The sequence below is a fragment of the Dermacentor albipictus genome, chromosome 2 (assembly GCF_038994185.2).
Source record: "Dermacentor albipictus isolate Rhodes 1998 colony chromosome 2, USDA_Dalb.pri_finalv2, whole genome shotgun sequence".
NCBI classification, from domain to species: Eukaryota; Metazoa; Arthropoda; class Arachnida; order Ixodida; family Ixodidae; genus Dermacentor; species Dermacentor albipictus.
In genome coordinates, this window is record NC_091822.1 from 14,094,963 (window position 1) to 14,116,556 (window position 21,594).

At 44.3% G+C, this 21,594-nt stretch overlaps 1 protein-coding gene across 22 annotated transcripts in view; it reads left to right on the top strand.

Annotated features, from left to right (window-relative positions):
* Positions 1 to 21,594, top strand: part of LOC135910907 (inversin-like) — a 686,529-nt gene that overhangs the window by 305,713 nt on the left and 359,222 nt on the right. For all 22 annotated transcript variants that reach the window (XM_070533476.1, XM_065442979.2, XM_065442974.2 and 19 more), the window contains one exon: positions 4,453 to 4,704. In XM_070533476.1, the coding sequence (XP_070389577.1) occupies positions 4,453 to 4,704 (252 nt within the window). The remainder of the gene's footprint in view (positions 1 to 4,452; positions 4,705 to 21,594) is intronic.

The window sequence follows — 21,594 nt, forward strand, 5'->3', positions numbered from 1 at the left end:
AGGGTGAAGAGATGCCGGGAGAATGAAACATAGGGCATTGTGGGGGTACAATAGGTATGAAGAACTGAGAGGTATTTGGAAAGGAATAATGGTGCCGGGGCTTACTTTCGGGAATGCGGTCCTGTCCTTAAGGGCGAAAGTTCAGTCGAGATTGAAGTAAATCAGAGAGCTGTTGGAAGATTAGTACTAGGTGTCCACGGGAAAACCACAAACGAGGCAGTAAACCACAGGGGGATATGGGCTGGGCAACGTTCGAAGCACGGGAAGCTCAGAGTAAAATCCTATACACAAAACGCCTGAGTAAATTGGACGATAACAGGTGGGCAGCTGAGATATTTATATACCTATACAAAAAGAGCATTGACTCACAATGGCGGAAAAGAACTAGGAAGCTAACCTGTAATTACGCCAGATACGAGGACGGAGAAAGAAAGAGCATTAAACCACAGGTTAAAAACGCGAAAGGTAAAAATTACATGAATTCAATGGAAAACAAGCATAGTGTTGAACTATATCGATACTGGAAACAGCAGATCAGGCAGGAAACGTTTTATGGTAACTCAAGAGGCAGTGCCCTACTCTTTGAAGCTAGGTCAGGATATTGTCACGTGGTAGTGACGGTGAAGAAAGAAGCAGTACGGCGGAATACAAAACTAGGTTTTATTGGGCGAACCTGTGCCCACAAAACACGCTACACTTATAGCACAACGATAGCGGCGAACACGCTCGGCGATCGTCGAAAATCTGATCAGCGGGTCAAGCGCGTCGGCTTTTATACAGCAATAATCGAATGTTCTAGATTAAACGTTGGGACCCGCATGCCTTCTAAAATGTTCTACACCATTCGTGTCAAGCGATGAAATCAGATAACACAACGTTCGGCGACAACAGACAGCGGATAGAAGCATCGATAACTTTCCAGAAACATCAGATACATGCAGGCGCGTCCCGCGCTGTGTGATAACATTTGTTCGGCGGCAAAACTTGTCGCCCGATAAAGACAAGTACACGTGTCAATACCTTAGAATGGGCAGCTATAAAAAGAAATTAAACGAAGAAGAAGAAGACACATGTACTGTGCGTGGTAAATCTGTACAAAAATTAGAACACCTCATACTAAAATGTTATGGTATCCATCCCGATGATGATGCGGGCACAGTCACGCTTCCTGAAGCCCTAGGGTTTAGAGATAAGAATAGTAATGTGAATAAATATGCGGTGGAAATTAGCAAAAAGTGATTGGATGATTGGTGGCTCAAAAACAGGTGAAATAACGTTAGAAGTCTCGGAAGAAGTATTTAAAAAAAATGGCGTATTTTAATGACTTACAACAGTTAAACAAAAAGAAACAGCTGAGCACGGTGGCAACTGCCATCACCCCGTTTCAAAGGGGACGCTCCTACCTTCATCCGTTTATTCATCCTCATCACTTCAGTAACGTCATCCCCATGTCGTGACGTAGTCGTCATAGCGCCTACTTCAATCCACCGACTTCCCTCCTTCGTCATTCTATCGTAATCAAGCATTCGTCAATCACTCATGATTATGCCACCATAGTGAGGCCATCATTGTCATTGCGTCGCCATTATGCAGTCGCAATCATGCAGCCCTTGCCGTATCGTCACACACATGACGTCGTGCTTGTGCCATCGTCATCATCCCAGATTCTCCATCTGATTGTTTTCATACTGTCGTCGTCAACCCATTACCCTTATGTTGTCCTCATCAATCGTCAGTGTTTAGGAATCGTCATCTGGTTGTCATCCCATTGCCCTCTTGTAGTCGTCTTCAATCGTCGTCGCTTAGAAATCGCCATCTCATTGTCATCCTGCAGTCATCACACGACATTTTTAGTTCCACAAACGCCATTCCTTTTTCGCCATTTCATCGACGAGTTGCGCCCTCACGACGAGTTGTTCAGCGTTCGTACGCACCGGCGCGCTATGCATTTCTGAGGTCACGCGCAGGCTTGACGGCGGCGGCGCTAGAGGGCACCGAGCGGTCTTAGGGAAGCGCGAAGGAGAAGTCCCTCTGCAGTACACGCGTCATACATAACTCGCAACGACGGTGGCAGTACGTTTTGTCGCTATATTTATTCAATGCTAACGCATTACCGTCGGCAATCATCGTGAGATGGGTTGTGCCGCAGTTCCTAACACCTGTAGTATTCATTCCGTCAGTTCCGTTGCTTCAGCAATATGTAACATACTCCAGTATCGTCGCGCTTTGCTATGGCACTTGCTTGTTGAGGCCGCCCATGAGCTTGGCGGATTCACGATTATTGGATTACTGTGATGCAGGAAGTACGATGAAATGGCGAAAAAGGAATTGCGTTCGTGGATCTCAAAATGTCGTGTGATGACTGTAGGATGACAATGAGATGACGATTCCTAAACGACGGCGATTGAAGACGACTACAAGAGGGCAGTGGGATGACAACGAGATGACGATTCCTAAACAGTGACGATTGATGAGGGCAACATGAGGGTAATGGGTTGACGATGACAGTATGCCGACAATCAGATGGAGAAGCTGGGATGATGACGATGGCACAAGCACGATGTCGTGTGGGTGACGATATGGCAAGGCCTGCATGATTGCGACTGCATGAAGGCGACGCAATGACAACGATGGCATCACTATGGTGGCATAATCATGAGTGATTGACGAATGCTTGATTACTATAGAATGACGAAGGAGAGAATTTGGTGGATTGAAGTCGGCGATATGACGACTGCGTCACGACATGGGGATGACGTTACTGAAGTGATGAGGATGGTAAATCGACAGCGTGACGACGATGACATGACAAGAGCCAGATGTCAAAGTTAGCGTGACGATAATGGAATGACACTACACCATGGGGACAACGGTACGACAACGAATCCATGATGCCGATTGTATGGCGAAGACACACTGATGACGATGGTATGACAACGGCATGAGAAGAATGAGATGAACGCGAGTGTATGATGAGAATGACGTGAAGATGAATGTATCACGAAGCCTGTATGAAGGCAATTGCTTGATTACGGTGGCGTGACGACGGCGTAACGAGTGTTGGGTGACCCAGCTGGTGTTACGAAGACAGAATGACGACAAACGCGTGATAGACTGACGATGACGCAATGACGACTATGGCATGGCAGTGGCAGCGTAATCGCGATTGAATGATGTCATCATAATTACATTAAAGTGATGAAGGAGGGACGTCGAAGGAACGGCGAATGCACTGTGACGGTACTAAAGTTGGGAGTACTAAAGTGGCTGGCGGTACTAAAGTTATGACGATCGTAGAACGACAGGGTGACGACGGCCGTGGTAGGACTATGACGGACTTGCGAGAGTCTGATGACGAAGTTCCACTGACGACGACAGCACGATGATGGTTTGACAATGAATGCATGACGGCGACTGTATGACAACGGCGTAATCACCACGATGGAATGACAGCGTTATGAGAACTATCGGATGACAAGTGCACGAAGGTAATGGCCTGACGACTGTATCATGAAGCCTCAATGACTATGATGGCGTGGCGACGATGGTATGACGAGAGTCGCATGAAGAATATCGAGTGACGATAGTGGAGCCATCATTACGGCCTTACGACGCTAGTATGGGAACTAATGCGTGAGGAATGTATAACGACGATGACGTGACGACTACGGCATGACGAGAATAGAATGGAAAATCTGGAATGTCAACGATACAGCGACAGCATCAGGACCACGAGGACATATCTAGTGGCTCAAGTTATTAGACAATTGGGCCGCTGGCTCGGCATGGATAGTATGACGATGACGGCATGATGATTGTCACATCGGCAATGGCAACGATAGAACGACCATGACGTCATCACAACCACGAGTTATCTACTAACTTGGGCCACCAGGTATGGCCGCACAAGTTGATAGATAATTTGGGCCTCTGGGTCGGCGTAAAAGCCTAGATAGATAGATGCACCCAATAAAGCTGAACTGGGCAAATGTAGCTAATTGCATTAAAAGAGTGTGAAAAACAAGCCCATGAGCTTGCATGAAAACTCATTAGTGGTTCAAAATACAAAAACGAATCTAAGCCTATCTGAAAAATTTGAATAGCTCCAACAGATCTTTATCCAGAATGTGTTGGACCTTTTCAGATGAACAAGACCTTAACACGAGGGAATTCGATTTCTGGTAAAAGCATTCGGATTCACTGAGCAACTTTTTCTTCTGTTTACAGTGCTCAAAGGCATCATATTGACCTTGGAATGTTGCCGTTAGGAAGACATATCACCTCTTGGTAGCCTGTCATGTGTATAGCACGCCTGCTTAATGCAGGACACAGCTGTTATCGGAAGTGCATGACACACAGACAAGTTGATAACCTTGACCGATTATGTGCGGTATTGGGCTTTAAAATATACCTGTCCACCAGCTAGGCTGATTGCAATGTTTCCTTGTGCAGGGCGTCTAGAAGTGTGCGAGCTGCTCCTTGAGAGGTCTGCAGACGGGTCCCTGACCGACCGGGCAGGGGCAACACCCTTGCACTACGCCTGCTCCTCCTCCTCTGAGCGCGCGGGCTTGCTGGTTGCACTGCTGTTGTCACATAACCACGGGGCCGAGAATATGGACGTGGCCTTGCAGAGCGCTGGCCTTTCTGGCAACATGGCAGCGCTGCGTGCCCTAAGTTGCTATGAAATGCACCCAGAAGCTGTAGGTAAGTGGATTTGAGCAACTTTGCAAAGGCCCTCTGACATGCGAAGCACTGCTTGAAGAAGCGAGCTGACAAAGGGTGCGGCGCACAAGAGGACATGGCTAGCCTAACGACAGGCCATGCGATAAAAAGGAATGGCAGCTTTGCCAGAAGGCACTCTACTGAAAGCAAGGTTTGGCATTGCGCTCGCGATCCTGATGCGCTTTTCTAATAACGTGCGGAGGCGACATTTTAAATCACTTCTGCTGCTACGCTGCCGGAACAGCGCCCTGGCAGACGTGTCACAAATATCGCGTCACCGGCGTCGCACATCGTTGGCGTTGTTTGTCAGCGCGCAGTGGAATGATTAGATGGCTTTAACGTGACGCTTACTGCACGTTTCGCTCGGACCTTTTGTGGTAAACGCATCGCTGTTCAAGAACAGCTCCAGTGTGTGCGCGCGCGGCGCTTGTGCCAGCAGTGGAGGCCACAACTTGAGAACAGTAATAAATCAGTGAGTGACGAAGAAGTAAAACATTGCACCAGTGGCAATGGTAAAAAGCATTAGGGTGGCCCTAACAAAAGGTTCGCACAAGCTAAGGTCACTGCAGCTGCCGAACAGTTAAACGCTGTTAAGAGGCACACATATTGCAAAATGTTGGGTTTAAATATAGGACGGGTTAGCTTTATTGTGCGTAAAATTTCAAGGCGTATGCTCAGTTTTCTCATTTTCATCAAAGATTTTGCTTACGGTTTGAATACCGTCCTTGTTACTAGCATAACTGAGCGTCGAATTATTTATTTATTTATTTATTTATTTATTTATTTATTTATAATTTATTTATTTATTTATACCCTCGAGGTACAGTTGTACATTGCAGTGGAGGGAGCGAACGTAGGTATGATGATTATGGACGTCCGTCAGTAGTTTGTGTGTCTTAGGACGAAAAAGAATGCAAGAAACGCTAGTAGGCAAAAAGAAATTTTAATCGTTCACACAAACGATGGTCAAAGAAAAAGAGAACAAAACAGCATCACAGATCAAGCTTCACGCCCAGATAGATGTACGCAACGCTCAGTCCAGAGAAGGACAGTGAGTTAAGACAACCGGTCCTGCACCAACGTTCGGCGCTTCAAGAGTTCAAAAGACCATCTCACAGTTTGGGTCGTGACAGCTCGCATGTAGTTGCGCGGTACGGTCGCCGATGCACAGGTGGCATGCTTGCTGCGGTTGGAACCGGCACACGGCTGTGCTGCCGTATGCGGCGCTTGCCTACGTTGAGGACACCGCTGCAATGTAACTTGCGAGGAGCGCGACCGAAGGTCGACCCACGCGGGCAGCACATCGGTCGGCCTCGACCAGGAACGGCTCTCAGCAACTGCGCCCTGGCAGGGGCTGTTAGGCAGGCGTCGTCCTTGGTCCCGCAACAGGCCTCCGCATGTGGCCCCTGGTCTCTCGGCCGCAGCAGGAACAGCGGCAGGAACTCTTCCCGAGCGTCGCACTCGATCTGCTGTTGTTGCAGCCTGTCACATGTGCGGTTCCTATCCACGATGGGGGATCGCCAAGAAATGGGTGGATTATACCAAATTAATACGGAGCATAAATTTCCTAATACCTGTGGAATTAGCATTGAATAGCGTAGAATTACGTGTTCAAATAAAGTCAGGAAGGTCATATGGAATGACTAATAAATAATTAAAGTAAAAAGAAGATGGATTGAGCAGGACATTCGTTTAAATTCTGAGTAGAGAGCGGCGTTCGATCTAACTCTGCGCTTAGGAATTGCGTTCCGCGGTTCTGGCTTCTCCTTCTTTGGGGGCTTAGGTCAAGTATCGGATGGTATTTTCATTGCTCAGCTTGTAATTTCACATTACCTTTTTATTTTTATTTTTTTTTCGGATGTGTTTTTGTGTTAGCCATGCTTGATGTCTGTAGCATCCCCTGGTTACGGAGCTTCCCCGTGGTCAGTCTCGGTAGCTCCTCAGGAGCTGCCGCTTGAGTTTTTTCTTCGCAGTGGAGCTGGCACTCTTCCTGTGGCCATGGTGCCGACCGGCGGCGGTACGATCAACATGAACACCCCCCCCCCCCCCCCCAAAAAAAAAACGATTCAGGACGAATTGCAGAAGGCCTCACCCAACTTCCGACAGATCACAGAGGTCCGTCAGTTTAGCAGAGGTGGTATACTATGCTGCTCACCAGACATGACCTGTGTCAAAGAACTGCTGAATTGTTCCACATTCGCTTTCCATACGGTGAGCTGTTTCGTACCGCCACATCTCGCATGCTCTAGAGGCATTGTACGAAGGGTGGACGTCACTTCAACCCCTGAAGAGATTTTAGGAATGTTCTCGGTAGCTGGAGTCATCTCCGTTTACCGGTGCAGTCGAGTGATTGACAATAAGAAGATACCAACAGAGTCAGTCATAGTTGCATGTGCTGGGACGATGCGGCCAACAGAAATTAAGCTCTGGTCCCTAATTTACAAGGTAGAAGCTCTAGCTCCACGCATTCTACAATTTAACAAATGGTGGCGATTCAGTCACAGTGTCAGGAGCTGCCGATCTGCACCCCGCTGCCGTGCTCTTGGAGCCAGCCACAATTGTAGTGATTGTTCCTCCAAAGAAGAAAAATATCTCTGCGGTAGTGGTCATCTCGCCAACTACTCGAATTGTCCTGCAAGATCACAGGAAATGCAAATTATAGATGTAATTGAAAGGAGACGTTGCTCACGCCATGATGCTATTGTTGAGGTCCAGGGGAGGTCTTAAGCCTGTTTCACATGATGCGATTTTCGTCGCACCGGAAGTGCGATTTCCGTCGTTTGCGATGAAAATCGCAGTCGCAGTGCCGACCCCCCGATTTTCGGCTGCGACCAACCGGTTGGTCGCACAGTCGCACCGTCGCACCGATCGCTGCGATTTTCCGTCGAAATTGCGCGGAGAGCTGTCAACGGAGCTATTTCGCCGGTTTGTTTTGATGGCGTCTCGCACGAGCAGTGCAATCGCGGAGACGTGGTTCGTCGAATTAGGTACGTGCGCGAATTAAGGGAGAATAAAAAACTTGTACAGATTGCATTCTCCTATTGCTATGCGTTTGTTGACACGCTACACAGCAAATGAAGTGCATTTTCACCTTTGCTTCGTGCGCCTTTGCGAGTTGTCAGTCCTAGGAGGTGTTCGATCCCCAGCAGACGACGAGGTCGTCACAATTTTCTTTTGTTGAGTAGCATGCAAAAATCGCGCTTACGGAGCAGCTTGAATTATTTCAACCTCGGCAAGGGCAAATGACAAGACAGCAAAGTACCCGAAGTTTCTACGTTGCGCTGAACGCGGTACCGTTCAGTTGCATTTTCTTGTCGGTTTTCAAGCATGAATTTCCCGATTCATCTTGAAAGCTTATCTTACCTCTTATTAAATTTGACAGAGCAAAAGTGTAGGCTATCGTAATGAATTTGCTACGGTAGTATTAAATCCGTGGCTTGAATAAAATATTACATGCACGCTAAGTTGCACCTCTTCTCTGGAGATTTTTTTTTTTCTTGCACAGAAACCAATAAACATAGGCTATGTTGCGGACTTTGTATCCTTACTGCATCTGTATGAACACTTGCTCTGCAAGGTAATCAACTGTACAGCTAGCAGATTAATTAAATTTCTTGCTATAGAGGCAAAGTGACAACGTACCCTCCAGAACAATTATGTAGAACTCGTGCAACAATGCGAAAAGCAGGCAAACGGCCTGTTCTTGTGGGGATAAAACAGTATAAAACGACACGCTGAAGAAAAGTAAATCAAAACTGTGCAGTGAAGTCAGCCAGTACAAGCAGTTCTTGCACATTCACAGCGGATCAAGTGTGCAGAAACATGCCTTCCATGTTTCTAGTAAGTTTCTAATAAGTTTGTGATCACATATATTAGTGTGTAAATCCATATAACGATATCCGCTGCGATTATTATTTTTATAAGTAATGAAATACCATGCTACTTGCAAGAACATATATCACCCAAGGATTTCAGAACAAATTTCTGCATTTCAACTATACACAATATGTGGCTTATTCAATAAAAGACCATAAACTGGGCTTTTTTGCCATGACAAATGTATTCCAAACTTTACTTACATACAGGCAAGAAAAAAAAATTATAGACAGAAATATTGTTCTTCAATTTGTTCACCTGCCACTGTGGCTATAGCATTCTCCTGCCAACACAAGGCGAGGGGTTGATTTGCCAGCCATGGAAGTCGCATTTCGATGGGAGTTGTAGGTGAGAAAAAAAGCTCTTGCACTTAGATTTAGTTCATCACCTTTTATTGAACCCTTACACTTCAAAATACTATTGCATAGGGGGGCATGCTTATGCAAAATCTAACACCAATAGAAAGCAAAGGGCAGAATTGTAAACCAACCATCTTTCGTGATAATTCGAGTGTGTAAATATTCATTGCATCGATATGTATTGTTCAACAGCACTGCACAAATAAGCATGAGCAGGTGTAGCAAGTACTCTGTCAGGAAGCTGGTTCTACAGATGTATAAAAGGCATGAATGCTCATACTACGTCGCACACATAGCACAAAGAAAACCTTTTTCGAGAGTTGTCCCTTCTGGCAGATATGAGTGGGACATAAGCAGCAGAAACTTTATTGCAGGACATTGTGTAATACTGCTTATGAAAGAGTGAAGAGAGTGAAAAGGCTTTTAACAGCAGTACCTCATGCTGCTCTAATAAGAGGAACGATAAGCAAAAACATTTCTGGTAGAGCACTTAAACAGCAACTTTCTGAAAGACAGAAAATTTCAGGTGAGAGTTGGAGGTACATTTGGCGCACACACACCAACAACACGGGCATACTACAAGAAACACTACAGCCTATGGTGTATTACAGTCCATGGGAAAGCTATCTTATACAGAAATCAAGAATGATGCAACAAGCCCTCGACAACACTGCAGACTTTCTTGGCCAGTCTGGCCTCTCGCTTTCTGATAAGTCAGCTCATATGGACGTCGGAAAAAAAAAGAAAGACTAGAATCAAGAACTACCCAAGATTGCACATTGTGATCCACATAGCTGGACAAATATGCCCGCAAGTCAACATCCACAAATCCTCAGCTAGTGTAAGCCCGTGACGGCAGAGCCAGCACGTGGGTGAAACAATTATGCAATGCCTGGACGCAACTTCCACACCTGGTGAACAGAATAATCTCGAAATAATGGGGGTGGACTAGTGCATACTATAGAAAATCGCAGATGCTGTGCTTGTGTCCAAGGTATGGCACGGTATGAATTACCAGCAGCACACAAAAAAGACAACTCATCGAATACAGGCATCGGGTAGTAATAACAGGTCTTTCCAACTGTACCATGCTTGATGACCTCTATGAAAAACAGCTGACGAACAAGCTCCTAGACGGAGTAGAGTTGCAGCCTGCAGCACAAATTCTTTGTCTCAAGAGCTCAGAACCTCGTCCCAAGATACTATGCCAGCTAGCATACGAGATGCAAAGATGACTACCCCTCCCTTCAGAAACACAACCTCGGGAGTACCTGAACTTGAAACACAACAGGCCCATACCGTGGAATATGGGGGCAAACAATTAGGGCAGGAGGCTATATGCAACTGCCAAACACACAGAGGAGGTTGCTAATCATGAAAATGCAAGCAAACATAAGGCACATATAGTACACTCATCTGGCAATACCAGTGTAACAGTAGTATGACACTACATAAAACTAAACGCCATATAAGTGAGTACCATTCCAGGTCATCCTACACCTAGAAAAGCTGAACTGAAGGCAATCAAAGCAGCACTTGTAGTGCAGATTACACCCTGCATGGATTCACCAGAAACTGTCTGGGCCTGCACATCACACAAGATTGTCGGGAAAATCAGGAGATTGACACGCGACTTGCAAGCACATAGCCAGAAATTAAATTACAGAATACATAGCCATGCAGATATTTCAGGAAACAAGCGGGCTTATAAGCCTGACATAATAACTGAGAACTAGATGAGTTTGTGTATATTCATTATTAACTAAAGTGCTACAGATAGACAACAGACAAGAAAGAAGTACTCGGTGTGTTCACTTCGTTCCTGTCCATCGAATTTCTGTTGCAGTATAGTTAATGAATTCATAAGGCTGCACAGGAGAAGAATGATACCTCTGCCCAAGGGCCCGATCTCACATCCAAATCCACGCGTGTGCACACACACACACAAATGTTGCAAGAGTGGATAGCATGAAGCAGTATCAACAGGATGACACTAGATATGGATGAGGACGAACTTTCAACTGAGGTTCATTTGTAAAAATGTGGCGAGTTATATAAATTAGCACAAAAAAAAAGGACGATGAGCAAAACGAGAACAAGGTGAAAGCAGGAGCCAACGTTTCGACAAGTGGACTTGTCTTCTTCAAGGTCCACGTGTGAAAACGTTGGCTCCTACTTTCACCTTGTTCTCATGTTGCTCATCGTCTTGAGTTTCCATCTCCTGCCTTCCCCGAGTTTTCCCCAGAAAAAGAAAGACATCTTTGAAGGATAGATAAAAATTGGTGCTTGATACAGGCAAACATAAATAAAGATGCTACAGAAAGAAAATATAGAAAAATTCCAAGTGCAAGAAGAAAAAAATCATTACAATTGCCAATCCTGCATGCCAGCACCTTTCAAGAAACTTTGTTGTTATTCCAATAGACGGACTGACAGCTTGTTTATGCAAGCACATACTTCCAGTTCCATGCCACTGGGAAAAAAATGAGTTTCCTGGAAGGTAGCCACATGCACACTTGATGATCACAATGTTTTTTTTTCCCTGGACTTGTATATCTATGTGTATTTTCTCCCTTTCCTGCTTTTATGTTTGGTTTCATCAAGCACTAGTCTTTATCAGGTTTTATTGCTGTACTACTTTGTGGTAACCTTTATAGATCACTGCATTTTCACAATAAACCTTTTAATCAGAAGTTAGCATACCCTGTTCTTACTGCTTCACACTGTACATTCTTGCTACATTGGCCAAATAAAAGATTTTATAAGGTATCATGAGGGCCATTAAAGTGACTTGTTGCAGTCTAAAAAAAAAAAACGAATAGCCTGGCTGCAGATGGCACCAGAGAACACATAGGACAAACAAGAAAACCGAGATGATCTAACAACCAAAAGTTTAATGTACACACCGAGTAAATGCTCGCTGACAAGCAATAGACTGAACATGCACAAAAAGGAGAATCAAAAATTCATGTGTGTTTCCCGAGAGGAAATGCATCCATTTCTAACGGAGGCCGTGCTGACAGGATTAACCCAGCATTTTTAGATCTACAGCTTGCGTAATCTCTCTAGGCAGCTGATCTGCACAGAATGCTAGCTTCTTCCTCTACAATGCACGCTCAGATGTGGAGAGTGCATTGTAGAGGAAGAAGCTAGCATTCTGTGGAGATCGGCTGCCTAGAGAAATTATGGATGTTGTAGATGCAAACACACTGGGAGAATCTTGTGTCAGCATGGCCACTGTTACACTTTCAGAGATGGATGCGTTTCCTGTTGGAATCTGTATGGACACACATCAGATCTTGCTTCTGCTTTTTGTGTAAATTCGGTTTATTGCTTGTCGAACAGCATTTACTCGGCATGTTCAATAAACTTTCATATATTAATACACCTCATGATTGCCTTGGTTTCTAGCAGAAAGGTGTTCATTCTTTTTACAGTGAAGCTGTATATGCCTAGGCGAAACACTCATGGTCCGATCCCAAAAACCCTAGTGTAGGGGTATGAGCCATTGTTTAAGGGGGTGTGAGCCATTGCATTCGTCTTGCATGATGGACGGCGACATTTCTTTTTGGGTAGACAGAAATGCTTATGCATTTCAAACATACATTTATCTGCGTATTATTGCAGGGAAGGGACAAAGAGGGGGACGGGGTTAAGACAAGATCATGATGTCATTATTATCTCACAGCAAAGGTGTGGTGGGCCATTGGCTAGACCGATAGTGACGTCGTTTCTCTCTAGCAGCAGAGCACGCGTGCAGCAGTCTCTCTCCGACTTCCCAATAGGTTCGAAAATGTGTCCCTGTATTTAATTAAATGAAATGTGCAGCCCCGGTGTGTCACTTCGTAACTGCAGTGCATAACTGAGTCATAAACATTATGATTAATGCATTAAAAAACACAAGTGTGTAACATAATTCAGAAAGACTTTGATGGACCCGCTGGAATACCACAATGAACCACTCATTGCACTTTCCATGATAGTGATCTTGCAAAGTGCAATGTGTGGCATTCCAAATAAACAATGTGATAAACCCAAGCCAAACATGTGCGTAACCTCATTAAGAAACACAGACATAACCAATAATATAGAAAGACTTGAATAAACCATTGAAATTAACCCAGTGATAAACACCGGGGCTGCACATTTCAGCTTTGCTGGTTTACTGTCTGTACAGGGTGCACGGGCAGTAACTTTTTCTGTTATTGTTTGTTAAGTATTGTATAATGTTGTGCCAGTAAAACACGGACTAGTTGGTGCAATGTATTGGCACTGCTTTTTTTGATGTTTTTTTTTATGTTGTGCCCTTCTTCCTTCTGTAGCTACTTTTCTATTCCCCCTCGCATAATACTCCAACCTTGCAGCCTGCGAGGTATATAAATAAATATGTATATAAGCACATGTCATTCATTTATCTGCATATACCTCGCATCATTTCTTGCTCAACAAACGTCACTGCATTGATGTCTCGCAGCGTGCATCTACATTAACTGCCATTTGCGTTTCGGTATGGTTTGTGAACAGTGTAATGCATAAAAATTACATTACATTAAGGTTGTGACCTATGCGGTGCATAAGCAAACCTTGCAAAAGATGACATGTTGGATTGTTGAAAATAAGACAAATTGTATATATCGCAGTTACTTTAACAGTATTTAATTGACCACTTGACAAAAACTTCACTTCGCATAGATTCCAACACGTACACTGAATCTGCAGTTTTCTTCTTTGCTTATTAATGCAGTCGTTACTGCATGGCCACATTGTAGATTTGAAAACAAAGTGAAATAAATTTGTTTGTTGCAATATAACAATATGTGTAGATCACTGCGATTGTAACACAAAAACTTGATACATACATGCACACTATAGGATGCAGATAAATGCTCAGGACAAACTCCAGAATGTTTGCATCCGGATACTTATGAAAGTGAACAGTTTCACTCCATGGCTGTCAATGAGAGGGAGAGAGAAAACTTAATTGTGTTCGTAGAACAAAAATGCATTGATAAGCTTAGACATATAGTCATTGCTTAACACTTTCGAAATGAATAATTATAGCTTGCTATCGACATTGAAGCAGCCTTTCGACAGCAAGAAAAGGAATAAGTTTCTCCAGCTCTGAACATTGAATTGCAGGAAATGCAAGCAGGCATAAAATTCTGCCAATACAATCTGTTTAGGAATACCAAATTGGAATAAACACTGAGGCTTGCATTTGTTCTTTCTCTGGCTGAGCAATCTAGTTTTAAATGACTCCCGTAAACACGTCGTAACAATGTTGATCTAATACAGGTTAAATGCATGACTAGCTTAAGAAATCCGGATGATTGCTATAAATTACAGTGAAGAAGCTATAATATCTAATAACATTAATAATATAATAATAATATTTATTTCCACAAAACAGGCTAACCTTGAGAGGCGTGCGAGGCTGAGCAGAAAGCTGAAAAATTCTACGGCAAGTCCGCCTGCCGTGGGCCTACGATCCTGCGTTATGAATAGCGCGTATTGATATGGTCTTCTTGTTAGAAGTTCCTAGTATACTACCAGCGCGAGACACGGGACAACAAAGTGGACGAGAAGCGTGTCTTTTAGAATGCTATGTTACAACGTACAGGTTTTTACAAAAGTGACGGTAACTGCTCGAAACATTTGATGCGTCGGCTTTTGCGCCTTTAGAAATATTTAGAGAAGGCTCCCATATATACATTCGCAGCGCGAGCGCGGCGATGGACGAACCAGGCTAGCGCTAAGGTTGAATTTCACAACACAATTTTCATTCCACGTCGTAATCACACAGATCGTTTGAGGCTTCGTTCAGGGGCACACGCGGGCGTTCGGGTTGGTGCTTCTTGTTGCGTTTGGCGTAAGAATATGGCTAGGAGCAGGCACCACATATGCGCAATGACGGGCAATATACACGCATCATTTCTCCAGAAGCTGACGCCGAGCACGGGTAGCGCGAGGATCTTGTTGGGCTGACACGACAACTTCGTGGCAGCCGAATTCCGAATACTGCATATACGGTGAGGGTAGCTATATGAACTTGTCGATAGGTCATCTTGTATATTGTTGTAGCGCAGGCAGAACGAAACGGTCATAGAAGGTAGATAAAATAACACACAGCGCTGAACCATAGAATAAAGAATCGCTGAACCACCTGCGAACAGCTGTTTACCATTGTTTACGTGCGCGATGTCGCACTGAACTACAGAAACCGCCGTCGCGCACTCCGAAACAAATGTTAACGTCAACACGTTTTTAAATTACAAAACAAGCATATTATTTGCTCCTAATAAAGAAAAGTCAACAATATTATAAGTTAAACGTTTTATTCATTACAATAAAATAATTGTGCAACGTGTGCCATGAAACCTGGCAGTAAGCAACCCTGGGAATCGCACCAGTCGCATTGTTAAAATCGCAATCATGTGAAATGGGCCCTCTAAAAATCGCTCTGCGACGCGTGCGACAGCACCGATTTTCGTCGTTCCAGTCGCAGCATGTGAAACAGGCATAAGGGATATGCAGGAGCCCGTCAGCAAATGGTTGCAGACTCAGCCATTTCCGATTCTTTTGCGACAGCGGTCGAAAAGGCGTTGTCAAAAGCTACGGAACGATTAACGTCAAACCTGTCGGAGACTCTCTCTAGCTCAAGTGTTGACATCACAAATGATTCAGATTTTCAGTCCTTTAGCGAGTTCTAATGCTAGCTCGCAGATTATTACACAGACCCTAACATCAAGTGCTGAACAACTAATGGATCCTTTATCAGTTATTGTACAAGACGCAGAAAATGCGAGGCCATCAACTTCAACTCAGCAGACCAAAAACAAATGCTTCTCTAGATCAGTGTCGGAAGACAACCGGGATATAGAAAAGGACCTCCGGACGCTTAAACGCACAAAATCATAATCATCACCTGGTTATGCCGACTGCAAAGCAAAGCCTCTCCCATATTTCTACAACTACCCCGGTCATGTACTAATTGTGGCCATGTCGTCCCTGCAAACTTCTTAATCTCATCCACCCACCGTAACTTTCTGCCGCCCCCTGCTACGCCTCCCGTCCCTTGGAATATAGTCCATAACCCTTAATGACCATCAGTTATCTTCCCTCCTTATTACATGTCCTGCCCATGCCCATTTCTTTTTCTTGATTTCAACTAAGATGTTATGAACTCGCATTTGTTGCCTCACCCAACATGCTCTTTTCTTATTCTTTAACGTTGCACCCATCATTATTCTTTCCATAGCTCGTTGCGTCGTCCTCAATTTAAGTAGAACCCTTTTCGTAAGCCTCCAGGTTTCTGCCCCGTAGGTGAGTACTGATAAGAGACAGCTGTTATACACTTTTCTCTTGAGGGATAACGGCAACCTGCTGTTCATGGTCTGAGAATGCCTGCCAAACGCACCCTAGCCTGTTCTTATTCTTCTGATTATTTCAGTCTCATGATCCGGATCCGCGGTCACTACCTGCCCTAATTAGATGTATTCCCTTGCCACTTCCAGTGCCTCGCTACCTATCGTAAACTGCTGTTCTCTTCCAAGACTGTTAAACATTACTTCAGTTTTCTGCAGATTATTTGTAGACCCACTATTCTGCTTTGCCGCTCCAAGTCAGTGGGCATGCATTGCAATTGGTCCCCTGAGTTACTAAGCAAGGCAATATCATCAGCGAGTCGCAAGTTACTAAGGAATTCTCCATTAACTTTTATCCCCAATTCTTCCCAATCCAGGTATCTGAATACCTCTTGTAAACACGCTGTGAATAGCATTGGAGAGATCGTATCTCCCTGCCTGACACCTTTGTTTATTGGGATTTTGTTGCTTTCTTTATGGAGGACTACGGTAGCTGTGGAGCCGCTATAGATATCTTTCAGTATTTTTACATACGGCTCGTCTACACCCCGATTCCGCAATGCCTCCATGACTGATGAGGTTTTGACTGAATCAAATGGTTTCTCGTAATCAATGAAAGCTATATATAAAGGTTGGTTATATTCCGCACATTTCTCTATCACCTGATTGATAGTGTGAATATGGTCTATTGTTGAGTAGCCATTACGGAATCCTGCCTGGTCCTTTGTTTGACAGAAGTGTAAGGTGTTCCGGATTCTATTTGCGATTACCTTAGTAAATACTTTGTAGGCAACGGACAGTAAGCTGATCGGTCTATAATTTTTCAAGTCTTTGGCGTCCCCTTTTTATAGATTAGGATTATGTTAGCGTTCTTGCAAGATACCGGTACGCTCGAGGTCATGAGGCATTGCGTATACAGGGTGGCCAGTTTTTCTAGAACAATCTGACCACCATCCTTCAACAAATCATTGTTACCGGATCCTCCCCAGCTGCCTTCTTTAATTGCCTTCTTTAAAGAAAGCTCCCAATTCTTCCGGCGTTACTTATGGGATGTCAAATTCCTCTAGACTTTTCTGTTTTCCATTATCGTCGTGGGTGCCACTGGTACTGTATAAATCTCTATAGAACTCCTCAGCCACTTGAACTATCTCATCCATATTAGTAATGATATTGCCGGCTTTGTCTGTTAACGCATACATCTTATTCGTGCCAACTCCTAGTTTTTTCTTCACTGCTTTTAGACTTCCTCCGTTTCTGAGAGCATGTTCAATTCTATCCATAATATAAGCTGTCTTACGCTTGTTGATTAACTTCGAAAGTTCTGCCAGTTCTGTTCTAGCTGTAGTGTTAGAGGCTTTCATACATTGGCGTTTCTTGATCAGATCTTTCATCTCCTGCGATAGCTTACTGGTGTCCTGTCTAACGAAGTTACCCCCGACTTCTATCCTACACTCCTTAATGAAGCCCATAAGATTCTCGTTCATTGTTACAACACGAAGGTCCTCTTCCTGAGTTATCCCGAATACCTGTCCTGTAGCTTGATCTGAAATTCGTCTATTTTCCGTCTCACTGCTAACTCATTGATCTGCTTCTTATGTACCAGTTTATTCCGTTCCCTCCTCAAGTCTAGGCTAATTCGAGTTCTTACTATCCAATGGTCACGGCAGCGCACCTTGCCGAGATACCCGCCGCGGTTGCTCAGTGGCTATGGTGTTAGGCTGCTGAGCACGAGGTCGCGGGATCGAATCCCGGCCACGGCGGCCGCATTTCGATGGGGGCGAAATGCGAAAACACCCGTGTACTTAGATTTAGGTGCACGTTATTAAAGAACCCCGGTGATCGAAATTTCCGGAGTCCCCTACTACGGCGTGCCTCATAATCAGAAAGTGGTTTTGGCACGTAAAACCCCATATATTATTATTATTACCTTGCCGAGGACGTCCACATCTTGTATTATGCCAGGGTTAGCGCATAGTATAAGGTCTATTTCATTTCTAGTCTCATCGTTCGGGCTCCTTCACGTCCACTTTTGGCTATCCTTCTTGCTGAAGAAGGTACTCATTATCCTCATATTATTCTGTTCTGCAAAGTCTACTAACAACTCTCCTCTGCTATTCCGAGTGTCTATGCCATATTCTCCCACTGACTTGTCTCCCGCCTGCTTCTTGCCTGCCTTGGCATTGAGGTCGCCCATCAGTATAGTGTATATTGTTTTGACTTTACCCATCGCCGATTCCACGTCTTCATAGAAGCTTTCGACTTCCAGGTCATCATGACTGGATTGGATGACTGGATGACTGGACGACCTTCAATTTATACCTGTTATTAAGCATCACAATAAGACCTGCCACCCTCTCGTTAATGCTATAGAGTTCCTGTATGTTACCAGCTATATTCTTATGAATCAGAAATCCGACTCCTAGTTCTCGTCTCTCCGCTAAGCCCCGGTAGCACAGGACGTGCCCGCTTTTTAGCACTGTATATGTTTCATCTGTCCTCGTAACTTCACTTCATATCCCATTCACTGCCCTCTAATTCCTCCAGTAGCACTGCTAGACTCGCCTCACTAGATAGCGTTCTAGCGTTTAACGTTGCCAGGTTCAGATTCCAATGGCGGCCTGTCCGGATCCAGGGATTCTTAGCACCCTCTGCTGCATCACAGGTCTGACCGCCGGCGTGGTCAGTTGCTTCGCAGCTGCTGGGGACTGAGGGCCGGGCTTTGATTGTTGTATTCATATAGGAGGTTGTGGCCAAGTATTGCGCCAGGGTGGCCAACCCTGCTCTTGTGAGGGAGTGCGTTATTGGTTCTGGTCACCGGGATCAGGCCGTATATGCAATTTTATCAACACGCGGATTTCTTTTTTTTTAATCCGGCGGAAAATTGCGCGGCATCGGGATTCAAACCACGGTCCTCTTGCACGCGAGACGGATGTTCTACCTCTACGCCACCGCTGCGACCTGCAACGCACAAGATCACCTAACGATAATTCATCGATTTCTGTCCCGCACTCAAAAGCCAAAGTTTGTGAAAGACAGTCTGTCCAAATCAGATTCTAATCCTAACTCTTCGAGCTCTGACCCTCAGTCAGAACCCAGAAGGGGGGCTACGACAGTTTGGCGGAGAAAGATTTTTGAAAGACAGTATCTTAGAGCAAGTGGTTCCTAAAGTACGCATTAATACATCATCGGTTATTTAAAGGTATTGCACTGAAACTGCCGTTCCATTATTTCTGCAGCTACCGATTTAATATATGTTCGTTCATAACTTTCTCCCGACATTATTCTTTTGCAGGAAACTTGGCTCTCCCATGGCTAAGGTTCTCATATAAAAAAATTATCGTTTATTACGATTGGGCTGTCCATCGAGAGGCGGAGGACTTGTTTTCTTGATAACAACTAAAATATGCCACAAAGTAAAGCTTGCCTACCATTATTTGTCCATGGAATGTGAGATACTAGCAATATATGTAACTATTTCTGGTTGTTCCCCATTTTCCTTAGTTAATACATATTTTCGCACAGGCGTGCATGACACTCGTTTCCTCGATACCGTTGTCAAATCTTGTAGCAAAGAAATTTGGATAGCCGGAGATTTTAATTCGCATCATGTGTCTTGGGGTTTCAAAACGTCATGTGCAAAGCGATTGTCGGACTGGACAATTAGTCAAAATGTTTGTTCATTAAACACGAAGTCAGCTACCTTTATTCAGGGTCGTTCTAAATCGACATTGGGTCTAACATTTGCCACTTCAGGAATTTCCCTAACTTCCTTGTCTGCTGTCGACTCAGCCTCAAATAGTGACCATCTACCTATCAGGTTTGATATTGTCTGCCCTGTTATTCCCCTGGAGTCTCCGGTGCGTACTTTTGTCAATTACCAGAAATTTCAGAGTATTTTGAAAACGTTCCTCAATTCACAGAAAACTGTGTCCAATGACAACAAAGCCATCAGGCTTCGTGCTGTAGTAAAACGTTTCTTTAAAGAGTCCCAATTTAATGTTAACATAAGCAAAAGTACTACCTCTCCTTGGTGGAATTCGGATTGCACGCGGGATTACAGAAGACGAAAAGCCGCGTTAAAGAAATTTCCTTACAATCAGTGTCCGGGTAATTGGAGTGCTAAATTCAGAGCTGCTGCGCTCAAGAGAACAGTATCGAATGCCAAACACGAGTATGACGAAAAGCATTATAAATTCCTCTCTGAGCCCAGCAAGAAAAAAAAGCTCTGTTCAGATTCCTTCGATATAGAAAATGCATACCGACACCAGCGAAGACTGAATCGATAATTATTTTACCACGCGAGTTATCTGCTTCTTTAGAATTCATAGGAAAGGGCTTAACGCAACGCCTAACATCACGTTTGCCGAATGAGTCACTAAGGCCTCCTATTGCCGATGACTTCGTGGAAGTCACAGTGTCAGACCTCTCTAATGTCCTTAGATCTCTGCCGGCCTCAGTTCCAGGTCCTGACGGCATTTCCAATGCCATGCTAAAATTGTTGTTTGAAATGTCTTCTGATGACATTCTGAACACAGTGAATTCTCTAAAAAAATGCTTGGATTCCGCCAGAATGGAAAACAGCCAAAATTTTTCTGCTGCTGAAAAAACAAGGAGCTGGCTACAACCTTGACAACATTAGGCCTATCTCTCTTACGTCAAATATGGTAAAAATAATTGAAAGAGTTTTATATGATCGTATGATGGATCATATATCTCAAAATTCCAGACTGAGCCCAAGTCAAATAGGTTTCCGGCCCGGTCTCTTTATTTGGTGTGCACATGCAGATTGGGAAATCCGCATCGAACTTGCTCAGCATAGGAAAGAAGTTAGTGCTTTAGTGACTCTTGACGTAGCAAAAGTTGTGACAGCGTTAAATACTCTCTACTGCTGGACAGATTGCAGTCCTACAATTTTGCGGGATATATAACGGCATGGATTTTTGAATTTCGAAGAAACAGAAAATTTCATTGTTTTCAAAACGGCTTTTCTTCAAGAAAGTTCGATCATGAGCTGCTCTGTCTCATATACTATTTAACCTATTGATGAGTTCAGCACCACTGCATCAGGATGTGAATCTGTATTTCTATGCAGATGACATTGCATTTTTCGCGACAGCTAGAGACATGCATTCCCTTCACCTGTCTGCAAATGTACCTCTGTACTCTACAGACGTGGCTTCACAATCTGCACCTGTCACTAAACGTAAACAAAAGTGCAGTCCTTGTTCGGGCCGTTACACTTATCATTAGTATATGAACAGTGAACCATTCTT